General features: G+C 40.8%; 3 protein-coding genes across 10 annotated transcripts in view; 1 reads left to right on the top strand and 2 right to left on the bottom strand.

Moving 5' to 3' along the window:
- LOC146569321 (solute carrier family 66 member 2) overlaps positions 1–17,454 on the bottom strand; it is a 60,841-nt gene extending 43,387 nt beyond the window's left edge. The window contains exons 1-3 of one of the 3 annotated variants that reach the window (XM_085281507.1): positions 17,314–17,454; positions 13,767–14,048; positions 13,431–13,564 (exon numbers count right to left, since the gene is read on the bottom strand). In XM_085281507.1, the coding sequence (XP_085137633.1) occupies positions 13,431–13,564; positions 13,767–13,975 (343 nt within the window). In that variant the 5' untranslated portion in view covers positions 13,976–14,048; positions 17,314–17,454. Of the gene's footprint in view, positions 1–13,430; positions 13,565–13,766; positions 14,049–16,421; positions 16,791–17,313 lie in introns of those variants that run through there. The other 2 variants (XM_085281508.1, XM_085281506.1) reach the window with 2 other exon arrangements.
- On the top strand, positions 16,830–20,715 carry hsbp1b (heat shock factor binding protein 1b). The gene is made up of 4 exons (XM_085281509.1): positions 16,830–17,012; positions 17,907–17,973; positions 18,109–18,235; positions 18,334–20,715. The coding sequence occupies exons 1-3, from the start codon at positions 16,968–16,970 to the stop codon at positions 18,228–18,230; spliced, it is 234 nt and encodes a 77-aa protein (XP_085137635.1). The 5' UTR covers positions 16,830–16,967; the 3' UTR covers positions 18,231–18,235; positions 18,334–20,715.
- A 184-nt stretch (positions 20,716–20,899) lies between these two features.
- Positions 20,900–22,351, bottom strand: part of LOC146569319 (DNA topoisomerase I, mitochondrial) — a 28,022-nt gene continuing 26,570 nt past the window's right edge. For 5 of the 6 annotated variants that reach the window (XM_085281502.1, XM_085281503.1, XM_085281500.1 and 2 more), the window contains 3 exons: positions 22,237–22,337; positions 21,487–21,636; positions 20,900–21,299 (listed from right to left, as the gene is read on the bottom strand). In XM_085281502.1, the coding sequence (XP_085137628.1) occupies positions 21,197–21,299; positions 21,487–21,636; positions 22,237–22,337 (354 nt within the window). In that variant the 3' untranslated portion in view covers positions 20,900–21,196. Of the gene's footprint in view, positions 21,366–21,486; positions 21,637–22,236; positions 22,338–22,351 lie in introns of all 6 variants that reach the window. The other variant, XM_085281504.1, reaches the window with a different exon arrangement.

Below are 22,351 nucleotides of genomic sequence, written 5' to 3'. Positions count from 1 at the left end.
GACGATTTCACTGCTGCCTGACCAGTGTGCAAAAGTCATTTCCTCCCTTTTAAAATCATGAATTAACTGTTATTATAAAACTGAGTTCCAATTGGCTGGATCTGATTACTGTTAGACATGATGAATCAAGACATTACGTGTCTGACAAAGTGAAGGAGGAAAGATCTCGAAAAAGCAACACATCGTGCCACTAACTAAAAACAACTATCAGCATCATCTATCAGTCTGGAGTGGGTTACAAAGCCACATCTAAGGCTTTGGGACTCCATCAAACCACAGTGGGAGCCATTATCCACAATGGAGAGAAAGCCTCTGGAGGGACAGCGGTGAACCTTCACAGGAAAGGAAAATTACTCCAAGAGCACATCAATGACGGATCCAGGAGGCCAAAATAGAGCCAAGAACAAAAGAACTGCAGGCATCACCTTGCCTCAGTTAAGATCAGTCTTAAAGAAAGGTGGGAAAAATGAGCCAAATGGCATCCACAGGAGAGTTCCAAGGCAAAAAGCACACCGATGACTGAAAAGGATACTTCACTCATTTCAGTTCACATGATCTCAGAATGGTAGCGTGGACACTGATGATAGTGTGATGTTTGCTTTCTGTTTCAGGACCTGAAAGTTCCCGTAACCGATGAAACCATGAGTGTATTTTATACCAGGAGAATGAGCAGCGATCAGTTCATACCCTGGAAATTCGAAGGCACTCAGGTACTGCAGCGTGACAAAGTTTGGAAACACCTGAAAATCCACCTCTAAATGGCTAAAAAAGAAAAAATAACAACCAATGAAAACTTTGGAAAGGCCCAGTCAGAGTCAGACTTTCATGCTTGAAAAACCTCCAGTGTGGCTGAATTAAAACAAGTCTACAAAGAAGAGTGGGCCAAAATGTTTCCACAGTGATGCAAAAGACTCACTGCCAGTTATCACAAACACCACTGCTGTTGTTGCTGCCAAGGGTGGCAAAACCAGTTATCAGGTTTAGGGGGGAATTACTTACACAGAGCCAGGTAGACTCGGGTTGCTTTTTCCCTTAATTCATTCAGAAATGCATTCATTAATACATAAACCATAATTTTGAAACTTTTTATTTGGGATATCTTTGTTTCATAGTCAAATTTGCAAAAAAATAAGAAATCGAGTACAGAAAATTTTTTTTCCAGCTAACTGTATTTGTGAGTCTGGTGTGTTTATATCTGTATAATCAGTTTGACTCAGATGAGCCACTAAAACAAATCTTTCTTTCCAGACATCTCAGACAGACAGATGAGAGCGGAAAACGGATAGACACCGACAAGGAAGCCAGCTAATTATCAGCTATTGGCTGATCAGTATACACAGCATAGAGCGTATCAGGAGCTAGCACCATGACGGAAAACTGAGAAGGAAAAAGATGATAAAGAAAAGTGGTTTCAGTTCTTTCTTGAGTATAAATCAGAACAAACAACATTTACACGAGTGGTAATTTTATATTTCATTCTTTGTAATTCATAGAGCACCATCTCATTTACCTAACTTACATGGTATTGCCTTCATCTTCAGTTAGCATCTACCTGGACTGATAGATGGAGGTCGTCACTGACATAACACACACACACCCTCACAGATGTACAACACCCCCTGAGATTGTCCTTCACACACACACACACACACACACACACACACACACACACACACACACACACACACACACACACACAGCAGACCACACTAACAGATGGGTAGATGTCCGAACCTCTCTTTAGGCACACACAGCTGTCAGGTTATGTAGTGGAGACGGATGTGATGGATGCTATCTGTTTGTCAGGTCTTCTCCGTAGTGTTGGTCTAATGAGGCGACACCCTGTCCTGACTGACACAACCAGGTCAACAGGGTCAGAGACAACTCTGTGAATTACTAACCCACATCCATAAATAACCACAAGGTATCAGGACAGACCAGAGGGGTTTCTCTTCTGTTAGCAAAGCCCTGCAGGGCATCAGGTAGTTCAATTAAAACATGCATTCTGATTTAAACTCGATCCAAGTTTCAGAAAACGTCTCTAAAAGAAGACTGATGGAGCTGCTCCATGGGCAGAATCAAACCAGCTGACAAGCTGCTGTAAACTTTACACTGAGGCACAGCTATGGGCAGACATGTTGGTTTAGAACAGGGGTAGGCAACTCCAGGCCTCGAGTGCCGGTGTCCTGGAGGTTTTAGATGTGTCCATGATCCATCACAGCTGATTTAAATGGCTAAATGACTCCTCAGCATTTCTTGAAGTTCTCCAGAGGCCTGGGAATGAACTAATCATTTGATTCAGGTGTGTTAACCCAGGGTGCGATTTAAAACCTGCAGGACACTGGCACTCGAGGCCTGGAGTTGCCTACCCCTGGTTTAGAAGAACCAAATCCTCTCTTCGGAAGAAATTCAGAGTGGATGCCGCGTAAGACGTGTTGACAATTTGACCGGACAGCAGGCTAATGCGTGCGTACAACTGGAGTATAAAAGAGCTACAAAAACATTTTTTGCCTGTTGCAGCTGAAAAGTTTTACATGGGTGTGAAATAATCAGAAAAAGTCAGGTCCTGAGTGGTGAACCAATCCTTTTTTTCCCCCAGAGTATGAAAAAACTTCACACTGTCACAGACAATTTGCCAATATTGTAAATGGAATCATCTGAAGCCATATGAATGCATGATTATTCCCGACAGTGCCACCAGGCTCCATATCACAGCACTGATCTGAAAGAGCCACATTATCAAAGACTTTCTTATGTGCACATGTGACCCATGAAAAAGCCTGTTGCACCAGTACTGTTCCTGCTAGGTTTATGTGTTACATGGTACAAATCTAAAAAGCCCATAAACTTTGAAAAATGCTAGCTGCATGATTGGGAACAAACCGCCCCTGAGGGATGAACCGTCGCCTGGTCCATGAGACCAATGGAAGAGTCGCCAATGTTCTGGTTTTATTACCAACCAAAAACCTACTGCTCCTGTTGCAAATGCAATATATAAAAATAAATGAATAAAGCCTTATCAAATCCAAAACTAATTATAACACTTATCTCTCGTCTCAAAAATGTTTTCTCATTGCTACTTTCCTTTGAGCTTCCGGGAACAAAAATTATCACTGCAAATACCCCCCCTCGTTTTATTTGCATTTTTATCTATCCTGTTGGAGTAATCCAGTATGCCTGGCTGCTAATAAAACACCTCTCACCTAGCTGACTTCATTTGACTTGCTAATAAAACTCAGCTGTTATCGGGGCTTTAATTAAAATACATCACTTTGAAAGTGAGCAAAACACTTTTTTCCTGTTGCAGGATATGTAAATTCAATTTAGGCTGCACATAATCTCGGTCAATGTTTGTTACACCTGATTTGTGCCACCGCAGTGATGCAGATGTGCGTGAGCAGCGGTTTTCATTTAATGCGCTGCTCTGTGAGTGTGTTACTGTTGTGGTATGTTGGGCAGAGCCTGAAACTGCAAGTTATTTGTTCAGCACATCATGTGAAGCACCTTTAATACTGGACGACACACAGAGTCCATCGTTGGACGGTGTCTGGTCGTTCAGCTTGTGTGCCCTTATAGGTGAATAAAAACGAACATAGGAAAATAAAGACAGTACACAGTAGAATTAGTCTTGAGACCACACAGTTTTTATCTGAAAAAAGATACTTTCTCAATATGATAATGAAAACAAGTTGAGGGTTTACACCAGAGAACAGTGAACAGAAGTCATTTACTGCAGGAGGAATAGGGCTGCCAACTTTTACCTGCAATAATTCAGTTGCACTGCTCTTGAACGGGCATCCAGATGAATCTCATGCACAGGCTAACATTGAGCCCACCCATACATGTGTCTACAGTCATGCTAAATAAATAAAGTATGCATTCTTTCAAATCCAGGATTTCACATATCAGTACATTAGAAAAACAAACAGAAAATTGGTCTGTAGCAGGTTTTACAGTTAGGTCACTGCAACAACATAAGACATACTAGATTGTGCTATTATTATCATTTTTATTATTATTATTGTTTATGCCAAAATATAGAATCAGTGTCTGTTTCTATAGCAATTAGGATGTTAAGTAGCAGCCAACTGCTGTTAACAGAACGTGCTTGCTAATGATTATCTGATCCTGAGCAAGTGTGAGCACCTTTTTTTAAAACAGACGTTTTGGCAGTTTGGTGGTCCGGAGCGTTCCGGCTGTGTGTTAACACAATGCAGTGATCTCACATGAGCAATTGTTGCTGCCCAACAGCCTGGGAAAGATTGCAAGTCAATTTCCAACCAATTTCCAGTCCATCATTCTACAGTCAGAAAGATTATTCACAGGTGGAAAACAGTTCCCAGTCTTCTCAGGAGTGAACATCATAACAATCCCCCCCCTAGGACAGAACATGCAATGCTCAGAGAAACTGCAAAAGAAAAAGAGCTGCGGACTGAGACTCTACAGGTCTCAGTTAGCATGTAAAAAGTAAAAGTTCATGACAGTACAACTAGAAAAAGCCTAAATGTGCATGGCTTGTGTGGAAGGGTTGTCAGGAGAAGTCTCCTTTTGTTCTAAAAAGAACGAGGCAGCGTGGTGAACGCTTGTAAAATTCCACCTAAACAAACCACAAGACCTCTGGAACAATGTCCTTTGGACACTGATAAAGTAGCAAAGTGAAGATATATGGCCATGATGTACGGAGCCAAGTTGGAGGAAAACTAAACACAGCATATTAGCACAAACACCTCACACCAACTGTCAAACACAGCGGTGGTGGAAAGGTGATGATTTGGCAGCCATACAGGACCTGGGCACTTTGCAGAGTTGACGCTGAACTCCTCTGCACACCAAAATGGGCCGAGCTTTAGCCGTCAAGCGACAGGTCAGTGAAACCAAGCACAGCATCAAATCTACAACAGATTGGCTGAAAGAGAAAATAATCAAGGAGCTGCAATGACCTAGTCAAAGTCCAAACTTCAAACTTATTAAAATGCTGTGCCAGACCTTAAAACTAGCGATTTATAAATGAATACCTGCAAACTTCAATAAACTAAAGCAACTTTGTAAAGGAAAGTGGCCCAAAATGCCTCCACAACAATGTAAGAGACTGTTGAAGTCATACAGAATACTTTACTCTAAGGAAATTATGTGGTTACAGTTGCTCCAACAGACTGAACTCAATTCAATTCGATTCACTTCAATTTTATTTTATTTACATAGCGCCAAATCACAACAACAGTCACCTCAAGGCGCTTTAAGGTAGACCCTGCAATAATACATACAGAGAAAACCCAACAATCATATGAGCCCCTATGAGCAGCACTTTGGCGACAGTGGGAAGGAAAAACTCCCTTTTAACAGGAAGTAACCTCCAGCAGTACCAGGCTCAGGGAGGGGCGGGGCCATCTGCTGTGACCAGTTGGGGTAAATAATACAATATTTTACAAAGTTACAAAATATAAGAAATAGCTTTATCCAGAATACTACAGAGATTAAATATATATGATTGAAATTTTACTCTAAACTGTAAAACAACTTATCGCTGATTAAGGTGGTTCTAAAAGCTGCTTAAGCTGCTTAAGCTGCTTAAGGTGGTTCTATAAGCTCAACTTTCCCATACTGCTTCTGTATTTAGCCTTAGTTTTCAAATGTTGTTCATTTGGGTTTTTATTGAAATTATTTTAAGACACACTAAGGACCACATGATTCATCATTGTGTCCTGATACATAAAACATTGGTACCTTTACCTTGACTATATGTGTGGCTAGTTAAAAAAATAAAATAAAACCAAAGGTTTGATGTCACTTTAAAAACTATTCAAGCTTACTCCTGATATCAAACACAACCTCAGCCCTCATTAGTCTCTTTCTTTGAGATAACCACCACAGTGATTCAGTTGTTGGACAGCTGATAATAACTACAGATAGCATCCACAGCGACTTCACATCAAGTGACAAATCTGCATATAGTTCAGAAAGAGCTGCACAGTATGAGCTGGATATGTAGCAGAGACATAAGACGGAGATTAGAAGAGCTTTGGACACAGACAGTGTACAACAAGCTGACGCTACACAGGCTTACTAGTACACTAAGGGCCCGTTCTTCGTACGTCGCTTACTACATCCAAGATCAAATCATCGCGCTAACTCTGAGCTCGCTATTCCGGTTCCCCGAACACACCTGTTGTTGACGATTAGTATAGCTGGATGAAGTAATGTGAGATCACTGGGTGGCCCAACAGGGGCTACGCATCGATAGTAGAAACATTGATTGGCAACCCTTTGATTGGTCGGCGAAAATGTCGAAGGAGCGCGCTCGGTATTCTTCGGCAGCAGAGCAAGAACTCTTGAGTGAGGGATTTCAGGAGTTTCAGAGTTTAATTAAAACGCAAGGGAACACTGCAAAGGCTGCAAAAGCAAGGAGAGAGGGCTGGCCGAAAGTTGCTGACAAATTAAACTCGTAAGTAATTTAATAATAACAATAATAATGGAGTGGATCTATATAGCGCTCTTCAAGGCACCCAAAGTGTTTTACAATGCCACTATTCAGTCACTCTCACATTCACACACTGGTAGCTGTCACAGCTGCCCTGGGACAGAAGCCAGGCTGCCATATTGCGCCATCGGCCCCTCTGGCCAACACCAGTAGGTGGTAGGGTAGATTTATCATATCACACTATATTATCCAATATTATATTACATTATGTTATATTATATCCCCTTTCACATTAGAGCCACAACAGGACCCACTAGAACATGGGAACAAGTAAAAGTGAAATATAAGAATATTCTACAGAATGGTAATATTTATCACTTATATTGCTTTTCGTCTCTTGGACAGAGACCCTGGAATAATCTGTTTGTTTGTTTATAACAGCAACCAAGAAAAGGGGCAGCGCAAAAAAAGACAGGTGGTGGTCCTGCACCCCCTCGTCAACAAGTTGGTTAAGTGAATAATACCCTCACGGGAAAATCGATATCTCTCTATGAGCACACTGTCGCGCTGAGCTAAAGGATCCTGTCTATCCCGCAATATACGCTGGATTCTGAGGACTCTCCTTATCAATCTTGCACCTTCCACAATGGGTGGCTCGCGTATACGGACAGGACATGGCTGCGACAGGCTTCCCAAATCCACCTTCGCTTTTATAGCCGTGGTCTCCCATCTTGATTACACGAAGTAAATTGCAATTGCTACTCTGAAATATGAATTACATCTGTAATAATCACATACATGTAATAGAATGTTAATAGTACATTTCCCTTTTTTAGGAAATGACCTGTATGTATCTGTGTGACATCAATAAAAGGATCAAATACTGCATTATCTTTAGTTACATTGATGTTATTTATTTATGGTGAAACAGTGGTAAAATATCGCTGTTGCTTTCGTATGAATGACGCGGGCATACCTGCGTGGCCGCGATCTAATCCTGTTTACATAAAGTAAACCTGCTCCCCAGCAGGTTTACGCTTACGGCTCTGTTGCTATGACAGCAAGTCCCGGATGGGCTTCGAAGAACCGAACGATCCAGGATCACGCGAAATCGTCAACAGTCAAATCCGGCTAACTTACTTAGCGAGGTACGAAGAACGGGCCCTAAGTCTGACCTGTGTCTAACTGCTGTGACAGGATAACAGCTTTTGGCTAAAATACAAGTGCACTTCCTCGAGGGAACAGAAATATACACCCACCCAGCTCTACAGCAGACCTGATGAACAGATGCTAGAAAACAACAAAGACACACACACACACTTCATTTATTAGAGAGACAACAGTGCATCAGTCTCATTAACTGTGGCCTTCATCAATAACTTCATTAAAACCTTTGTCAGCAAAAGCTGAGCTGTTGGACTGTATGAAACTATGAGTATATGTTAAAGTTGTACTTGAATTAATATTAGTATGTTAACACGAGCAATTTAAGTACAACACGACCATAACTTTGATGTGGAAATTCAAAAATAAGTCAAATATTCAGCTTCCTTCACTTTTTATTTTGATGCGCTGAACCCACAGGTGTGTCTCGTGTCTAATTTCTATCTATTAATTCATTGAAATTGTTACATTCTAAAATCAAGTTAGCAGTATTGTTTCAAAGAACTGCGGCTGCATCTGGCAGCTATGATCTGAATTTATGAGGCAACAGAGGACAGAGTAGCAGTTCATTTTATCACATTAGAGACGGTGATTCGTGAACACTTCAACAATTCCTATCATGCTTCCACTGTCTTGAGTGATAATGCTTTTAGGGAAGACCACAGGGTCAACGCTAGTTATCAAGAGCCCCGCCTCTTCTGTTTATAGTGAGGTAAGGTAACAAACAGAATGTTAAACAGCAGCTGTTGCTAACTTTCAAACACGCTTTCTTCACACAAACGTAAGCTGTAAGTACAACGTTAAATGTGTGTGCTTTACCCGTTTCAGCCAACAGAGGAGGATGTTGTTCAGCTTTTATGGTGTTCCACTTTCAGTGACCTCACAGTAGCTCAGTAATTACACTTCATTAGATATTCTTGACTTGTTTTAAATCAAGTTTTTTTTATCCAGCCCCAGAATTCTCTTCTTTCACATACTCAGAGTTACTGTCTGCACCAATCTGACACTTAGCCTGAGGTCACGTGTGTCTTTGAATATATTCAGACCCCTTACTTCTCTATCTGGCTTCAAACTCCTGCATTATAAGGCCAGGACTGCTAATGTGGCACCCTGGGGCAGGTACTGAAGACTTTGCAAAGTCATAACTCTGAGTGAGCACAGGCAGAGACTATGACAAAGACTCAAGAACACATTTTAACCACAAATATATGAAGTTTCACCTCTATGAACGATTATGCAGAGGGCATCAAAATGGGCAGAGTAACAATGCTGATGCAGACGAAAAACAGATTCTGTTTTCTGCTGACTTTTCATCCTGATATCACTGCATCATCAATGGATTAAGGAGACAGAAAGAGCTACTGTATAGGATGCAAACACACACACACACACACACACACACAGACACACCTTACACATCTAGTACAAAAACAATAAATAATAATGAAGGTGACCTGACGAGAAAATCCAGGCTGTGTAGTTGTGTTTGTTATCTCTTAGCTTGGCTTCACTTCTAAAGTCTGAGCACTCCTGGTGAGATAGTCTGAAGAAACTTCCAGACTGTGCTACAGTTTGTGCATAAAGCCAAAAACAGCACTTCCTTTTTCACATGCCATGATGTAGTTACTGGCACTCTTTGGTTGTTTATAAGAAAGCCGGAGTAAAAAAAAGTGTGGGCATAAAACTTGCACAACAAGCTCATCCTTGAAAGAAGCGAGCTTGCTCATCTGACTGACATTTCTCTTTGTCGTGCCATTCTGGCAACAACTTTATACAATTACCTGTTTTCACGTATACAATACAAAAGCAGGAGGCACTGTTACCGGGCAACAATGGCTTTACACCTACCCTTTGAGGAGAAAACAATTACAAATTTTTACTATTAACCACATCTTAGTGACAGAAACACAAAAAGGAACTCCCAGTCACCAGTTTCAAACCTATTTGGAGACGCCTAACTGTGATTCTCATAAGCAGTGGTACTTTCCTTAATTCAGTAATCACATGACAGGTGATGCGCTTGTAGGAGGAAGTTTGTTGGGCATCTTTCTTTGCCTTTAGACAATAATTCTGATGGCAAAAGAACCAAACGGGACAGGCGCAAGAAAAAAAAAAGGAGGGGGTTCTGGTAATAATGCCGGGAGCAGAGTTTTGAACCAGTTGAAGCTTATGGAGGGATTTTTGGGGGAGACCATGCAAGAGAGAATTACAATAGTCAATGCGGGAGGTAACGAGACTATTAAACAAGAATGGACGCAGACTGGGTGGAAAGAGAAGGACGTAATCGGTTAATGTTGCATAGATGGAAATAAGCAGAACAGGTGAGATCACTGATGTGAGATTTATAGGACAGTGAACTGTCTAGGATGACACCAAGGCTCTTAACCTGAGGAGAAGGGAAAACTGTGGAGTTATCAACAGTGAGAGTGAAATGATTTGCCTTCAGTGGGTTGGATTTAGTGCCGACAAGAAGGAGTTCAGTTTTATCCTCATTGAGCTTTAGAAAATTAGGATTTTAATTCCGATAAACATTCTATAAGAGAAGGTGGGAGGGAGGAATCAGGCCAGCAGGAGAGATTTAACTGGGTGTCATCAGCAAAACAGTGAAAGGAAAGATGAAATTTATGGAAAATGGTACCAAGAGGGAGGATGTATGTTATGAAGAGAAGAGGGCCTAAGACTGTACGTTGGGGTACATCAGAAGTGACCGGGAATAGACGGTCAAGGAGATATGATTGGAACCAGGCTGGGGGTGTGTCGGAGACGCCAAGAGAGGAAAGTCTGTTTAGAAGGAGAGATCGTGTCGAAGGCTGAACTCAGATACAAAAGGACAGGAAGGCTGAGAAGACCAGAGTCAGCTCTGAGTAAAACATCATTAGTGAACCATAGCCTAAATGGCACAGTGGTCTACAGATCTTCAGGGGTGGAGATATGCACATTATGCTAATGTTTTGGACACAAGGTTGTGAAATCCAGAAGAAAAAACAAACCCATCTCCTGTGCACGATATCAAATCTCAGCATCCAGCTTCAATGGCAGCGTGCTAACACACGAAGCAGCTGTCGAGTGCTCCCAGCTGTTTTCAGCTTTGTGATAAGAACTAAATACTGAAAGGAGATCATTGATAAGTCTTCACTGTCAGGATATCCATATATACATGTAGATGGAAAGTTTCATATTATATAGGCAATTAAGTGACAGTGCTTCCTATGTGATGCTGAGGAGTAATGCAAAAAGTAATGTAATGAGCAATTCATAAATTACTTTCTATAAAGCGTAAAAAGGTAAGTAATACACTGGACTATGTAATATTGTAATAAGAGCAATGTTATAAAAGAAACATTTCACTATATCTTAATGTATTTAGGAACGCAACAACAATGTGTTGGTATAGCCAACAGAAAAGAAAGAAAAAAACTTTCAGCACTGCAAAATTTTAATCTTTTTTTTTTTAACTGTGGGAGAATGACACTCACAGGAGACATGCAGTTCTCTGTTTGGCCTCAGTCAGTCAGGTTATGTTCTGCTCGAGTGTGCTTTGAGGCAGTGGAAATGAGGTTAGTAGGCAGATGACAGAAGTTGGCATTAAAGCAAGTGGATCAGAGATGACCTCAGCATGGACTCTGGCAGTCTCAGATATCTGTTCATAAAAGTAGAAGTTAAGGAAAAGAAGTGGGAGCCCTTGAAACTGCAACAGAAGGATCGACAGGAGGAGGAGATGGGAGAGTAGAAGAACAGTGGAGGAAGGTGTGAGAAAAAGAAGAAGAGAAAAATAAAGAGCAGTCAGGACTTCTGAGCGAGGAGCTAAGAAATGAAGGAGCCACAAAAATAGCTCCGTGTTTGTAAACCACGCCGACATGCATCATGGTTAGAAGTAACTATTTTACATAGAGATGACCCTGATCTGTTGGAAAGACTTTGCACAAGAAACGTGGAGGGAAGAGCAGGCAGCTGGGGAGAAGAGCCGTTCTGATCTATTCTTGTCCCGACCCCACCATCCCCCATCGCAACTGGACCTCAGAGCTGCCCTTAAGAGAGAGCGAGGGGCTTAATGTGAAAGAGTGTTCATGATGTGTTTTATCTGATAGTGTGATTAAAAAATAAAGATCGCTTTAAATCAATCGCTCTGTTTCCTCTGATTAACAGTTTACGCCTCAGTGGCTTGCAGGCAGAATTGTTGTTCACTGCTACACGTTCACAAACAGCCTATATGGAAATCAGACGATCAGACAATAAACTATTTTATTCACCACAAAAACTGTTTGGCGTAGGCTGAAATAATATAAACAGAGGGGGGAGGGGGCTGCTGATGAGTAATAGATCAGTTCTTTGTAAAGGCAAGAGAAGCACAGTCTAACATAAAGATGATCATTACTCTCCTGTCTAAACACACACACACTCAGTCTGTAGTTCCTCAATCAAAACTCATTTAGAGGGATTTGCCTCTGACAGCCTAACAAACAGACATGCTTTCTGCTCGTCTTTACAAAGAAATATTCTCCCTGTTTCATATCCATCAACCTAAAATCAGTTATCGTGATTTATGTCTTTAATAACACGTTGTGCTCTGCATGATCAGACTATTACAAGATTCCATTATTCAGTTTTACTTCGTTGTCTAATAAAACAAAAAAAGAAAAACTGCACTAAGATTGAATTTCTGTCAGGATATTTGGCAATCAACTCGAGCGTCTGTAAAAAACACAATTACCTATAAAAGACAGCAGCCTATAAAAATAGACCCTGTAAATAATCTTGGTTGGGTTCCCCGTCTTGGCATCACACACACACACACACAATTCAGAGGAGACACTGATATTGGTGCGCTTAATCTTAGCTCACATCATCTGCTCTCACTCTGTACCAATACGTCATCCACAGCCTCCTAAGAAACACATTCACATGCTTGTGTTTCCATCACATTTCTTATACTTCGTGCACACGCACTCTAAGAAGAGATATCCTGTAATTCACAGGGTGGGATGGGCCGACATTCTGCAGACCTGCTGCCTGTGCACCTTAAATCAAATCTTTACCTTGCTGTACTCTATAATTCATGTTATGAAGACATATTTGTCACAATGCCACCATGTAACCCGGCTTATTTCCACACAAACTGACTAATGGCTGTTTTAGACGTCTGCGGTAGCGTCTACGACGTAACCTACGTTTAGTGGTCGACGTTGTTGCCGACATTTATACTTGTGCTGGTGCATATTCACCTTATGGTTGAGTCCTGGTGCTTTACATGCAGTGCCAGCAAATAGAAACAAATAAAGTGCCTTGTTCATCCCTTCACATCAATTTGGACAATTTCAGTGATCTCACTCCAGAATTTTGCTTTTATATTAGTTTCCATTTTTTTACATTGAGACCGTGATTATTGATAAATTAAAAACTAGTTGCAGGCTGCATGAACATGACATGTAGTTACATTTTGAGGGAGGTGCACTTCAGGTTATGCCATAAGGTTAAAGAAGGGTTTGCAGTTATAGTGGATGGTCTCTGTTTGGCTTTGCACTTCTTACACATTCTTTAACGTGATATTTTAATGATATTTCAAGCTTTACTGTGTTCAGTGTGTTTGCGTATTCGTCACACTGGAAACTGAAAAGAAGAATTCAATATACAGAGGACAAGTCAGAATATAAAAAAGTAGCTCTCATAGGTAAGGTGTTTTGAGAACAGCAATCTTGCAATGTTAGCTTTTCCACTAGCTCCCTCTTTTGGAAAGAAGCAGGAGTTCTCGCCTAAAACTGCTGACACAGGGAAGCATTGAATGTTGGATGCGTCACTTGCTGTAATTGTAAATGCTCATGACAGTGATTGCATGGTAAGCTGCGGTTACCTGAAAGGCGATGCTGCTTGGTGCTTACTCTGTTGGCGTTTTGCACAGTGCAACAAAGGTGGAGCATGGCAAACATGGTGAGAATCATGACCACACTCTGAAGCAGCAGGGTCAGCTCAAACTGCTTCCCTATCCTGCAAGAACAAGACCAAGGCAACCAAAATCAATCAGGACTTTAGATACAGAGCTCTTATAGATCAGCATGTAGTCCGGTAGGATCAGCTGTATTTAAATACAGAGCCTCAAGGCTGACATGACAGGTTAGCACCTTTAAAAGGAATAAAACAGAAAAGCAAAAGGATAAAAATTATGAGTAAAGAACAAATGCTTTCTTACCAGAAAAATATACGCAAGATGTTAGCTATGAGCAGCACCAGACAGACTCTGGTGGAGAATCCCTCAGTGTTGCTGCTTTTCTGGATCTCCTGATATTGCGGCACATAAGGCAGGGCTCCCCCAAACACCATTACGAATGATGCCAGCCAGGAGAGCAGCGTCCACGAGCCCTCCATGTCCTCCTCCTGGAGAACCACCTCGGCATCCATCACAGCAAGGGAATATTACGAGTGTTCAGGAGGTGGATGAGTAGCAGTAGGAGATCTGACAGACAGCAGGCCACTGTCAGAGAGTCAAAGTAATGGGAGGTCAGCAGCGTTATCATTAATGGGCATTATGAGGCGCCCAGAGTCACTAACCAGAGATTAACATTGCCCGAGTGCAATTAAATGCCTCATTCTTATATCTCACATCACAATTTTCATGTTTATTTCCAGCACTAAATCTCTTACAGGAAAGTAGCCCGTGCATGATGACCAAAACAACCAAACTTACATAAAACATGAAGCAATATACTTTCATATTAGAGCCAAAATGATCTCAGTCAGCTGATTCTGGCCTATCAATGCACACATACAAGGCAGGCATAATACTGCTTTTAAGCTTCTTTATGCAGAACATAATGTTGAAGTAGACAACTATGTCATTGTTGCATAGTCTGTTACAGTTTCACATATTTGCTGGTTGATTAGTCAAAAACAGCTGTTAAATGTTTATCTTTTTATATTTTTTTAAAGTACAAAAGGCTCATTATTGTCCAAATACAACTTCTAAATGTTGGCAGTTATCTTATTTTTCTAATCGTTTTACATCCATTTCCATCAATCAAAATCATTCAATAACACATCTTAGGCAAGCTCTGCTGTTACAGGCAGGCGTAGTAGTGATTCCAAACAGAGGTGCAGCAAAGAAAATGTTCATTTTTATTCAGGTTTCCCAACAGTTACAATAAATGGACCCATGACTGTCTGGAAATAGTATACTGTACTTTAATTCATTACATAAATAGGTCAAGGAGGACAGACAAGTAGCAAACTACTTTTCTATTATTTAAACTTCTTGTCTTTTATAGTGGCCACATATCAGAACAGGGATCACAAGTGGGAGTCAAAGGTCTGGGAATGTACAGCAACAGAGGACATGGACTGCCAGGAGAGGTTAAACAGTCACCGGCTGGTGAAGCTAGGGGCGTTACTAAGGTGACCAGTATGGGATCTACCACACTGTTTAAATAACAAGTCAAAATGCATATCTGCACCGACTTCTGTCAAACTGCATACACCAGCTTTTCTTTTTTCTTCTTAGCTTAAATGTTCAGTTAAACATATTCTATTACCAGGCTGTCTTCATAACAAAGGTCCTGGTAATTCAAAATGTTTTCTTAAATTAAATCTTCAAATTAATATTATTATTAGCAATGCAAAGTGACTACTGTGACTACTTGGCATGATAAGATAAGATAAGATAAGCTTTATTAGTCCCACACGTGGGAAATTTGTTTTGTCACAGCAGGAAGTGAATTTTATTTTACTTTATTACAAATGGTCACAGTAGTTCTCTTTTCCCTCCAAACAGTGTTACAATATGTTTCAGTAAATTTGATTTCATACAGTTCCCTAAAACTCCAGTTCCCTATTGTTGTTCTTCAGTAGAAACAAAACAAAAACAAACGTATTTTGTGTACACAAAACCCTGACCTACACATGCTGAACAACAGTGAGCAGTGGCATCATGCTTGTGGGTACTGTTGTGTTCCTGTTCAGTAATGACTGTGTAATATTTTCATTATCAAACCTTGAAACGCGCTAGAATGAATGTGCTCTTTTGATTGGTCACAAGGCTCAGCTGACGAATCAGTCAAACCTGGAAATCCAGTCAGCACTGGGTCAACACACTTTTGTCGTGATAACACAAAACCCTCACCAACAGGTTCTCTTCTTGTAAGACTGCTGCTGTTAACCTTTTCTCCTCAACGTAACAGCAGATGCATTGAGTGGAATCTCCTGTGTACAGCCTGATTAACATCAGAGGGCATTTATTTGTAATAAGGACATAACGGCTGTAAAAACACCAACATTGCAGAAAGCATTTTAAAGGTGTGATGATTAACAATGCAAAGTGAATGAAAACCTGCAGCAGACCTTTAACACATTCCATAAAAAGGTTTCTACGTGTTTTCCAAAGTTAAATATTATTCAGGAAATTTAACAATCCAAGGCGTCTCCAGCTACTTCCCTCCGCCTGCTGTAGAAGTTAACCATCACATGAGAGCAGCCCAAATGTGATGGACTACATCTGATAACACAACGAGCTTTGTTACGTAAGCAAAGCATAGCTTCTTTGGGTTGGGCTAACATGCCTGAACTTCCAGACATCAATTTTAGGCTACTGTGCCAGCCTCAGAGTAACAAGACACAGAGGCCCAGCATTCACAGCGAGTGGTTACATTGTTATAAACAGATGAAGGTTTCGTATAAGCCTGTGCAAATAAGAACTTTTAAGGGCAAAAATTAAATCACCAAAGAAAGTCTACCGTTTTCTATAATAGTAGAGCGAGCTCACTGGGGCTGATTCTGTATCGCCCCTTATAAGGATTTTATACCCCAGTAAGTTCCCTAATTTAAGAGTTAACTTAAAACTTCAAGCTTTACTTACCAAGCCTCGTCGTTCACTTTCCGCCCGTTTGTAACATAAACAAAACCCGCACACGAATTCTTCGGCGTCAAAACACACCGGGCTCCCGGCAGCTCCAACTTTCAAATCCAACTCGTTCAGATGAGGAGAAACGTGCGCGCGCAGGCAGGCGCACACGCACTCGCAGGCAGGCGCACACGCACTCGCACGGATACATCGACTTCTATCTTTTGTTTTAGTTAATACAGATTTAACAAAGGCTTTTGTGTGCATGTTTCTATGACCCGGACGCCTAAATGAGGCAGACTACTGCACTGAACAAATATCTGAATGTCAGGAGTTTTATGAAGCTACGTGGGGTAAATAAAATCTACAACTCTGTACTGCCCATTCAAAACTCGCTGTACTTTGGAGCAGCTCTCGCGAGATTCTCTGTGCTTTGGAACAGCTGACTGTGCTGTGGGTGTTGTGCGAGATTGCTTACTTCGAGTAGATAGCAAAACAGTCGCTAGATAGCGGTTTGAATTTTTGTGCTGTTTAGGCGCTGATAATCATTTACATCACAACATGGCTGAGACGGACCCCAAATCGGTGCAGGACCTTACCAATGTGGTGAGTCGTGATCGCGAGGCAAGCTAGCTTTAGCCACAGTAGCTTAGCCTTAGCTAGCAAAGCCAATAACAATGCTAACGATAGCAAGCTATCTGAGCTAGCAAATTTTAGCACTTATGCGGTGTTTCGTGGATTTTGTTTGGTGTGTAAAACTCTAGATTCAAAGTGTGTGTTGAGCTTGTTGCATCCAAACCACAATCCCAGACTTTAGCTCCAGAATGTTATGTAATGGTCAACCGGTCATGTAAATGGCATCACCAAATTCCAACGAGTAAACTGCACAGAATTATGTAAAAGTTACCTGCAGTACATTTTCTATCCTTATTCACCTGGCACTTATATATAGTAGGTTTCCCTTATCAGTGTCTGACTACTGAATATCGCGCAGTTTCACACAGACCTTAAAATGTACAGATTATATGTTAATGATTCTTTTAGTGTTTCCTATACGACAAAGCCTGCGTAGGCAGTGTTTGAGTGTTGCCATAGAGATGGGGGTCAGTGAGAGACGTTCAGCTTCAGTAAACCTCGCAAACGTTTAAAAACCACCTCCGCTAGTTTGAGTCATTTGTTGTTATGCATTACCTAGTTTCCTACAGTCGTATTCACACAGATTTAAAGAAGCTGAGGATTAACTTGACTGTTATGTGAAGGAGATGCAGAATGAAGAGATGGGGGGGAGGGGGGGGGGTGTGCGCTGCAGGTGTACTTGTTACAGTAAATCATAGATCCATAGTCAAGCTTTTAAGTTGTTGGCATAGAAACAGATTCACAGACCATATGCTTAAGTGTTTGTATCTGGCAGTGTTATGACTTCACTTTATATCTCCATAAACTTTAACTACTAAGTGGCTCCAGTTTCATTTATAATTTCTGCTCTTTTCCCCTCCACAGGTTCAGACTCTGCTGCAACAGATGCAGGACAAGTTCCAGACCATGTCAGACCAGATCATTGGAAGGAATATCCTAATAATCATCTAAAACATTGTATTGATTATATGCATCAAAGTTAATAATTGTAGGCTGGGTCATTTGTTCCGTGTTAGCTGACTTTGTGATTTCCAGTTGTAATTACCAGCCTTAACTAATTCTCCACTTGATGAAATGAGCACACGTATTGATGACTTGGAAAAAAACATTGCTGACCTGATGACCCAGGCTGGTGTCGAGGAGATCGAGGCAACACCAGAAAAAGCTAAAGAGGGTCAAGGATCATAATGAAGGTAATCAAGTAGTCGGCACATCTAGCTTTGTCAGTTTTCCTGTAAATATGTTGAATGTCAGCTTTAATAGTGAATGTTTTTCTAAATCTGTCCCACAGGTTCCTAAATCACAAGGCGTGAAGTCGGTCCTGTATTCAGGAGCAGCAGACTTTTTCCATTCTGAAAATGACTAATATTGATTTGGTGTGTCGTTGTGTGAAATGCTTTTTTATATATTGTGAAATGGTTATGTAATGACTTGAAAATTTGAACGTTACTTGTAAGCTAGAGTAGTGTGACATGCCCTTCAGCACCTCAAGTGCTCATGTGCAGGATTGCAGATTTAGCGTACTAACCTGGAGGTTATTTTCATATACATGTATATCAGTAGTTGAATTCCTTGACACGAAAGCAGACAGTGTTGGTTTTGCCCTAGCCTCTGACGAGGACTAAAACTTGCAGGCTAACAGGTTAGTACAAACCTCTAACCCAGTGTCCGCACCAACACGGTGCAGCGAATCTCTAAAGCTAGCAGTGTTTCACAGTGAGCACTGTTACAACCATTGTGTGGGATGCATTCCAATCCTGATAGTCTTCTATTAAAGCTATTTAATACACGGCTGTTTGTCATGTATGGTCAATACTTGGAAAGAGGGGTGCACTATGAAGTGAGATCAGTGAGTTATTGGAGTTGGTCAAACTTAAAATCAGTTTTCTGTAATGAAAACTGATTTTAAGATAAGCGGCTCTTTTAACCTAAGTCACTATGGTCACTTAACCTGAAGACGTAAGCCGCTCGGCCGCAGGTTATGTTCAGAGTTTGTTTTAAAAATCCATATTTTCAGAGTTTTTATTTATTTTTTTTTTATCCATCGCATTTTTAAAAAGTGTTATTTATACGCATGTTCGGGGAATAAGTTTTATGTGTCACAAGTTGTTAAGCTGCACTTTAGTGGAACCACTAAAATCATCGTCAGGAAATTGCATTATGTATGTGCATGTTTATTTTAGTGAAGCAAAAAAAAAAAATGTATAAATGTTAAACTTCATTCCATCTCTTTCCTGCTTATCCAGTTAAGATGTGTGTGTGTGGGGGCAGGAGCCTATCCCAACTATTTAGTACAGCCGTGTCAAACTCCAGGCCTCGAGGGCCGGTGTCCTGCAGGTTTTAGATGCGTCCTTGATCCAAAACAGCTGATTTAAATGGCTAAATGACCTTCTCAGCATCTCTTGATGTTCTCCAGAGGCCTGGTAATGACCTCATCATCTCATTCAGGTGTGTTGACCCAGGGTGAGATCTGAGATCTAAAACCTGCAGGACACCAGCCCTCAAGGCCTGGAGTTAGACACCCCTGATTTAGTCCAGCATACAGAACCCACACAAAGAGTACTAATGTGAAATTCATTTCGCAATCTGCTGACAAATGAAAGCGATTTGTGCATTTCCTTTACATCAGGCACATTTAATGTATCCAGTCTAAAAGACTCAGAACTATTTCTAAGGTGACAGCACTGAAATTACACTCGGCAATAACATAATAAATTCTAATGTTTACCACTTTATGCACCAAATCCAGTTTTTACACCATCTGATAACGTCTGAGATTGGAGTAGATGGCACTTGGATCATTTTGCGTGGACACAGAGTCACGATGCATGAAACCCCTTTTTACACGAGCGCGCACTGAGCTGAAAACAAATCTCTTACTGGAGATTTACGTTTTGTCAAGCCAGCTACAGCAAAGAGAGCCTGCCTGTGTTGAATGTTCTTCGTAGCATACCCCTCTGGTGCTGACAGAATTTTTAACAATACATCCAACTCCGAGGTGCTCTGCATTTTTCTGTAGTTTTGTTTTTTTAAACCAGAATCGTATTTTCAGATGCAAATTCTGTGGAACGTCTCAGTGTTGCATGGTTTTTAAATCTATATTGTTTATAATGTAATGAAATTATAATCAACCTCTTAGGTTAGGACAGTTTGTAAAATGTAAATAATAAAAACGAACCGGAATCATTTAAACCCTGCATGTTGAAACTTCATCATGAGCACCACAGGGACACCAAGGGTTTCAGAATTAATAAGGACAATGACACAGCAAATAAGTATGTGAGCCCATCATGGACAGTGCATAATATATTCAGATGTATGGAGTGACACGGCACAAAAATAAGAATCTTCAGTCACTGGGCTCAGAAGCACTTATTGTCATTAAAGACTCTGTCATCGCATCCACAGATGAAATTATCTACTGTAAACTTTAGTGTACTATGAACTGGAAAATGCAACTTTTACTTTAAAAACTACAACATTTAGTCTCATCAGTTCAAGAAGAGGTCACGCAACACGCTGGAAAACACCGGTCATAAAAGTTTGTTTAAATGTATTTCTGCCCTTAAATAAAAATCAGCGCATGCATATATTTTCATTGATTTTTTCCAAAAAGCAAAATCTGTTGTCTTTGTACCATTTTAATTAAATATGGGGTTTAAAGGATTTTAAAGTTACTGCCTTTTTATTTGCATTCTAATCAGTGTTTCCCATTGTTAATTTTAAAGCACTGTGTTTAGAATGAACTGGCCCTCAGTCTTATACAAACTGTCTTTGTTAATGCAAACCGACACCAGCAGAATTATGCATTTGAAACAACACTTCCCCAAAAGTGGTGTTTAAGAACTCGTGACAGCTTCTTTGGCCCGTTACTGCCTAATGGGAACCTTTATTCAGATTAATGCAAACAAAAACATACAAACAGCAAATAACAGCAGTTTTTCCAAAGAAAGTGTTGAACAAAAACAAACACCACTAAGCAAAAGCACATTAAGCACAGCTCGATCATACCACACAGTTATAAGTACAACATGGGCAGTCTTTGAAAATACAATAAATGCAGCATTGAAGTACTGTATGTAAAATTAACGGAGTGGTTCCTGAATTGCAGCTTATGTCACCTTTTAAGACGAGAGACTTGAACAAGTTTTAGGTTAGAACTCAAAGTCTGCCTCTGTCATGTCGATGGCCCAGGCAAACTTCTCCCGTTGGGTTTTATTGTAGATTTTCTCTATAGGTACCTCCATGTTTTTACACCTGAATAGATGGGAGGAATATTAAAAATGAGCCTAAACGTCTTTATTCAGGTTTAGATCTTTTCACCTAGAAACAGAGGTACACAGACGGTAAAGTTCAAACAAACCAGCTATCACTTCTGAGTCTGAGGGAAAATATCAGTATACGTCTTGTGTTATATAATTAACAGCTGGTAGTGTTCACTCACCAGGCCACGGATATCCGCGGGTCTAAGTAGTTGAGCTTTGAGGTACCCAGAGCGATCTGTTTGTTCTCTTCCCTGTCGGTTGCCTGGACCTCCAGCTTCAGCAGCTGCTCTTCACAACGCTTCACTGCTGCCTTTTTCCGCTCCACCAGCCTGACAGAGAAGGAATCATCACTGGTACAGATATGTGTGGATGGAAGAACCTTTTTGTATCACTTCCTCTCACAGTGTAACAATTAAAGAGGAGTTTGTGTAAATATTTGAAAATAGTAGAAAAGACCCGAAAACAAACATTTTTACTGGGGGGGGGGGGAAATAAATCTGATGCTGTCATTGCAAACGCATTCAAAGTTGTTCAGCGCTTTCCTATTTACCCTGTGATGAAAATATTAGATATCATGAAACCATTCATTGCCTGAGGGTCACTCGAATGAATGAATTAATTATATTCTAAAAATAGGAGGCATACAAGAAAAAGGAAAGAACGATGACGTAACTCCAGCAGTGCACCGTGGATTCCACCGCAACCATTTTAAAACCTTTATTCTGATCTCGGGTACACACCTGTAAAGTTTCATGCTCTTGTTTTTTTTGGTTGTATTAAAGAAATAAAATGTTCAGGACAGAGGATATCAGGTATCTGCCAAAATGGTTAAAGCTACTTCGTGGTAGCCCTCAGTCCAACGCATGGACAGGACAAAATGTTACCAAAGCTTCTCTTTTGTCCCCCTCCGCACCACTACTGACACTCACGCTTGCAACTTCGGGTCCGAACTCCCCTTCGTCTTGGCCTCCTTCTTGGCCTGTTTCAGCTCCGTCTTGGCTAAGGCCAGCTGCTCCTTCCTGGCATCAATCTGGGTGGAGAACA

This window comes from Mchenga conophoros, linkage group LG7, assembly GCF_057382185.1.
Source record: "Mchenga conophoros isolate Kocher_MC1m ecotype Shallow Benthic linkage group LG7, M_conophoros_male_GT1.1, whole genome shotgun sequence".
NCBI classification, from domain to species: Eukaryota; Metazoa; Chordata; class Actinopteri; order Cichliformes; family Cichlidae; genus Mchenga; species Mchenga conophoros.
Note: the sequence above shows the minus strand (reverse complement) of the source record. Positions and strands in the feature narration are given on the sequence as shown.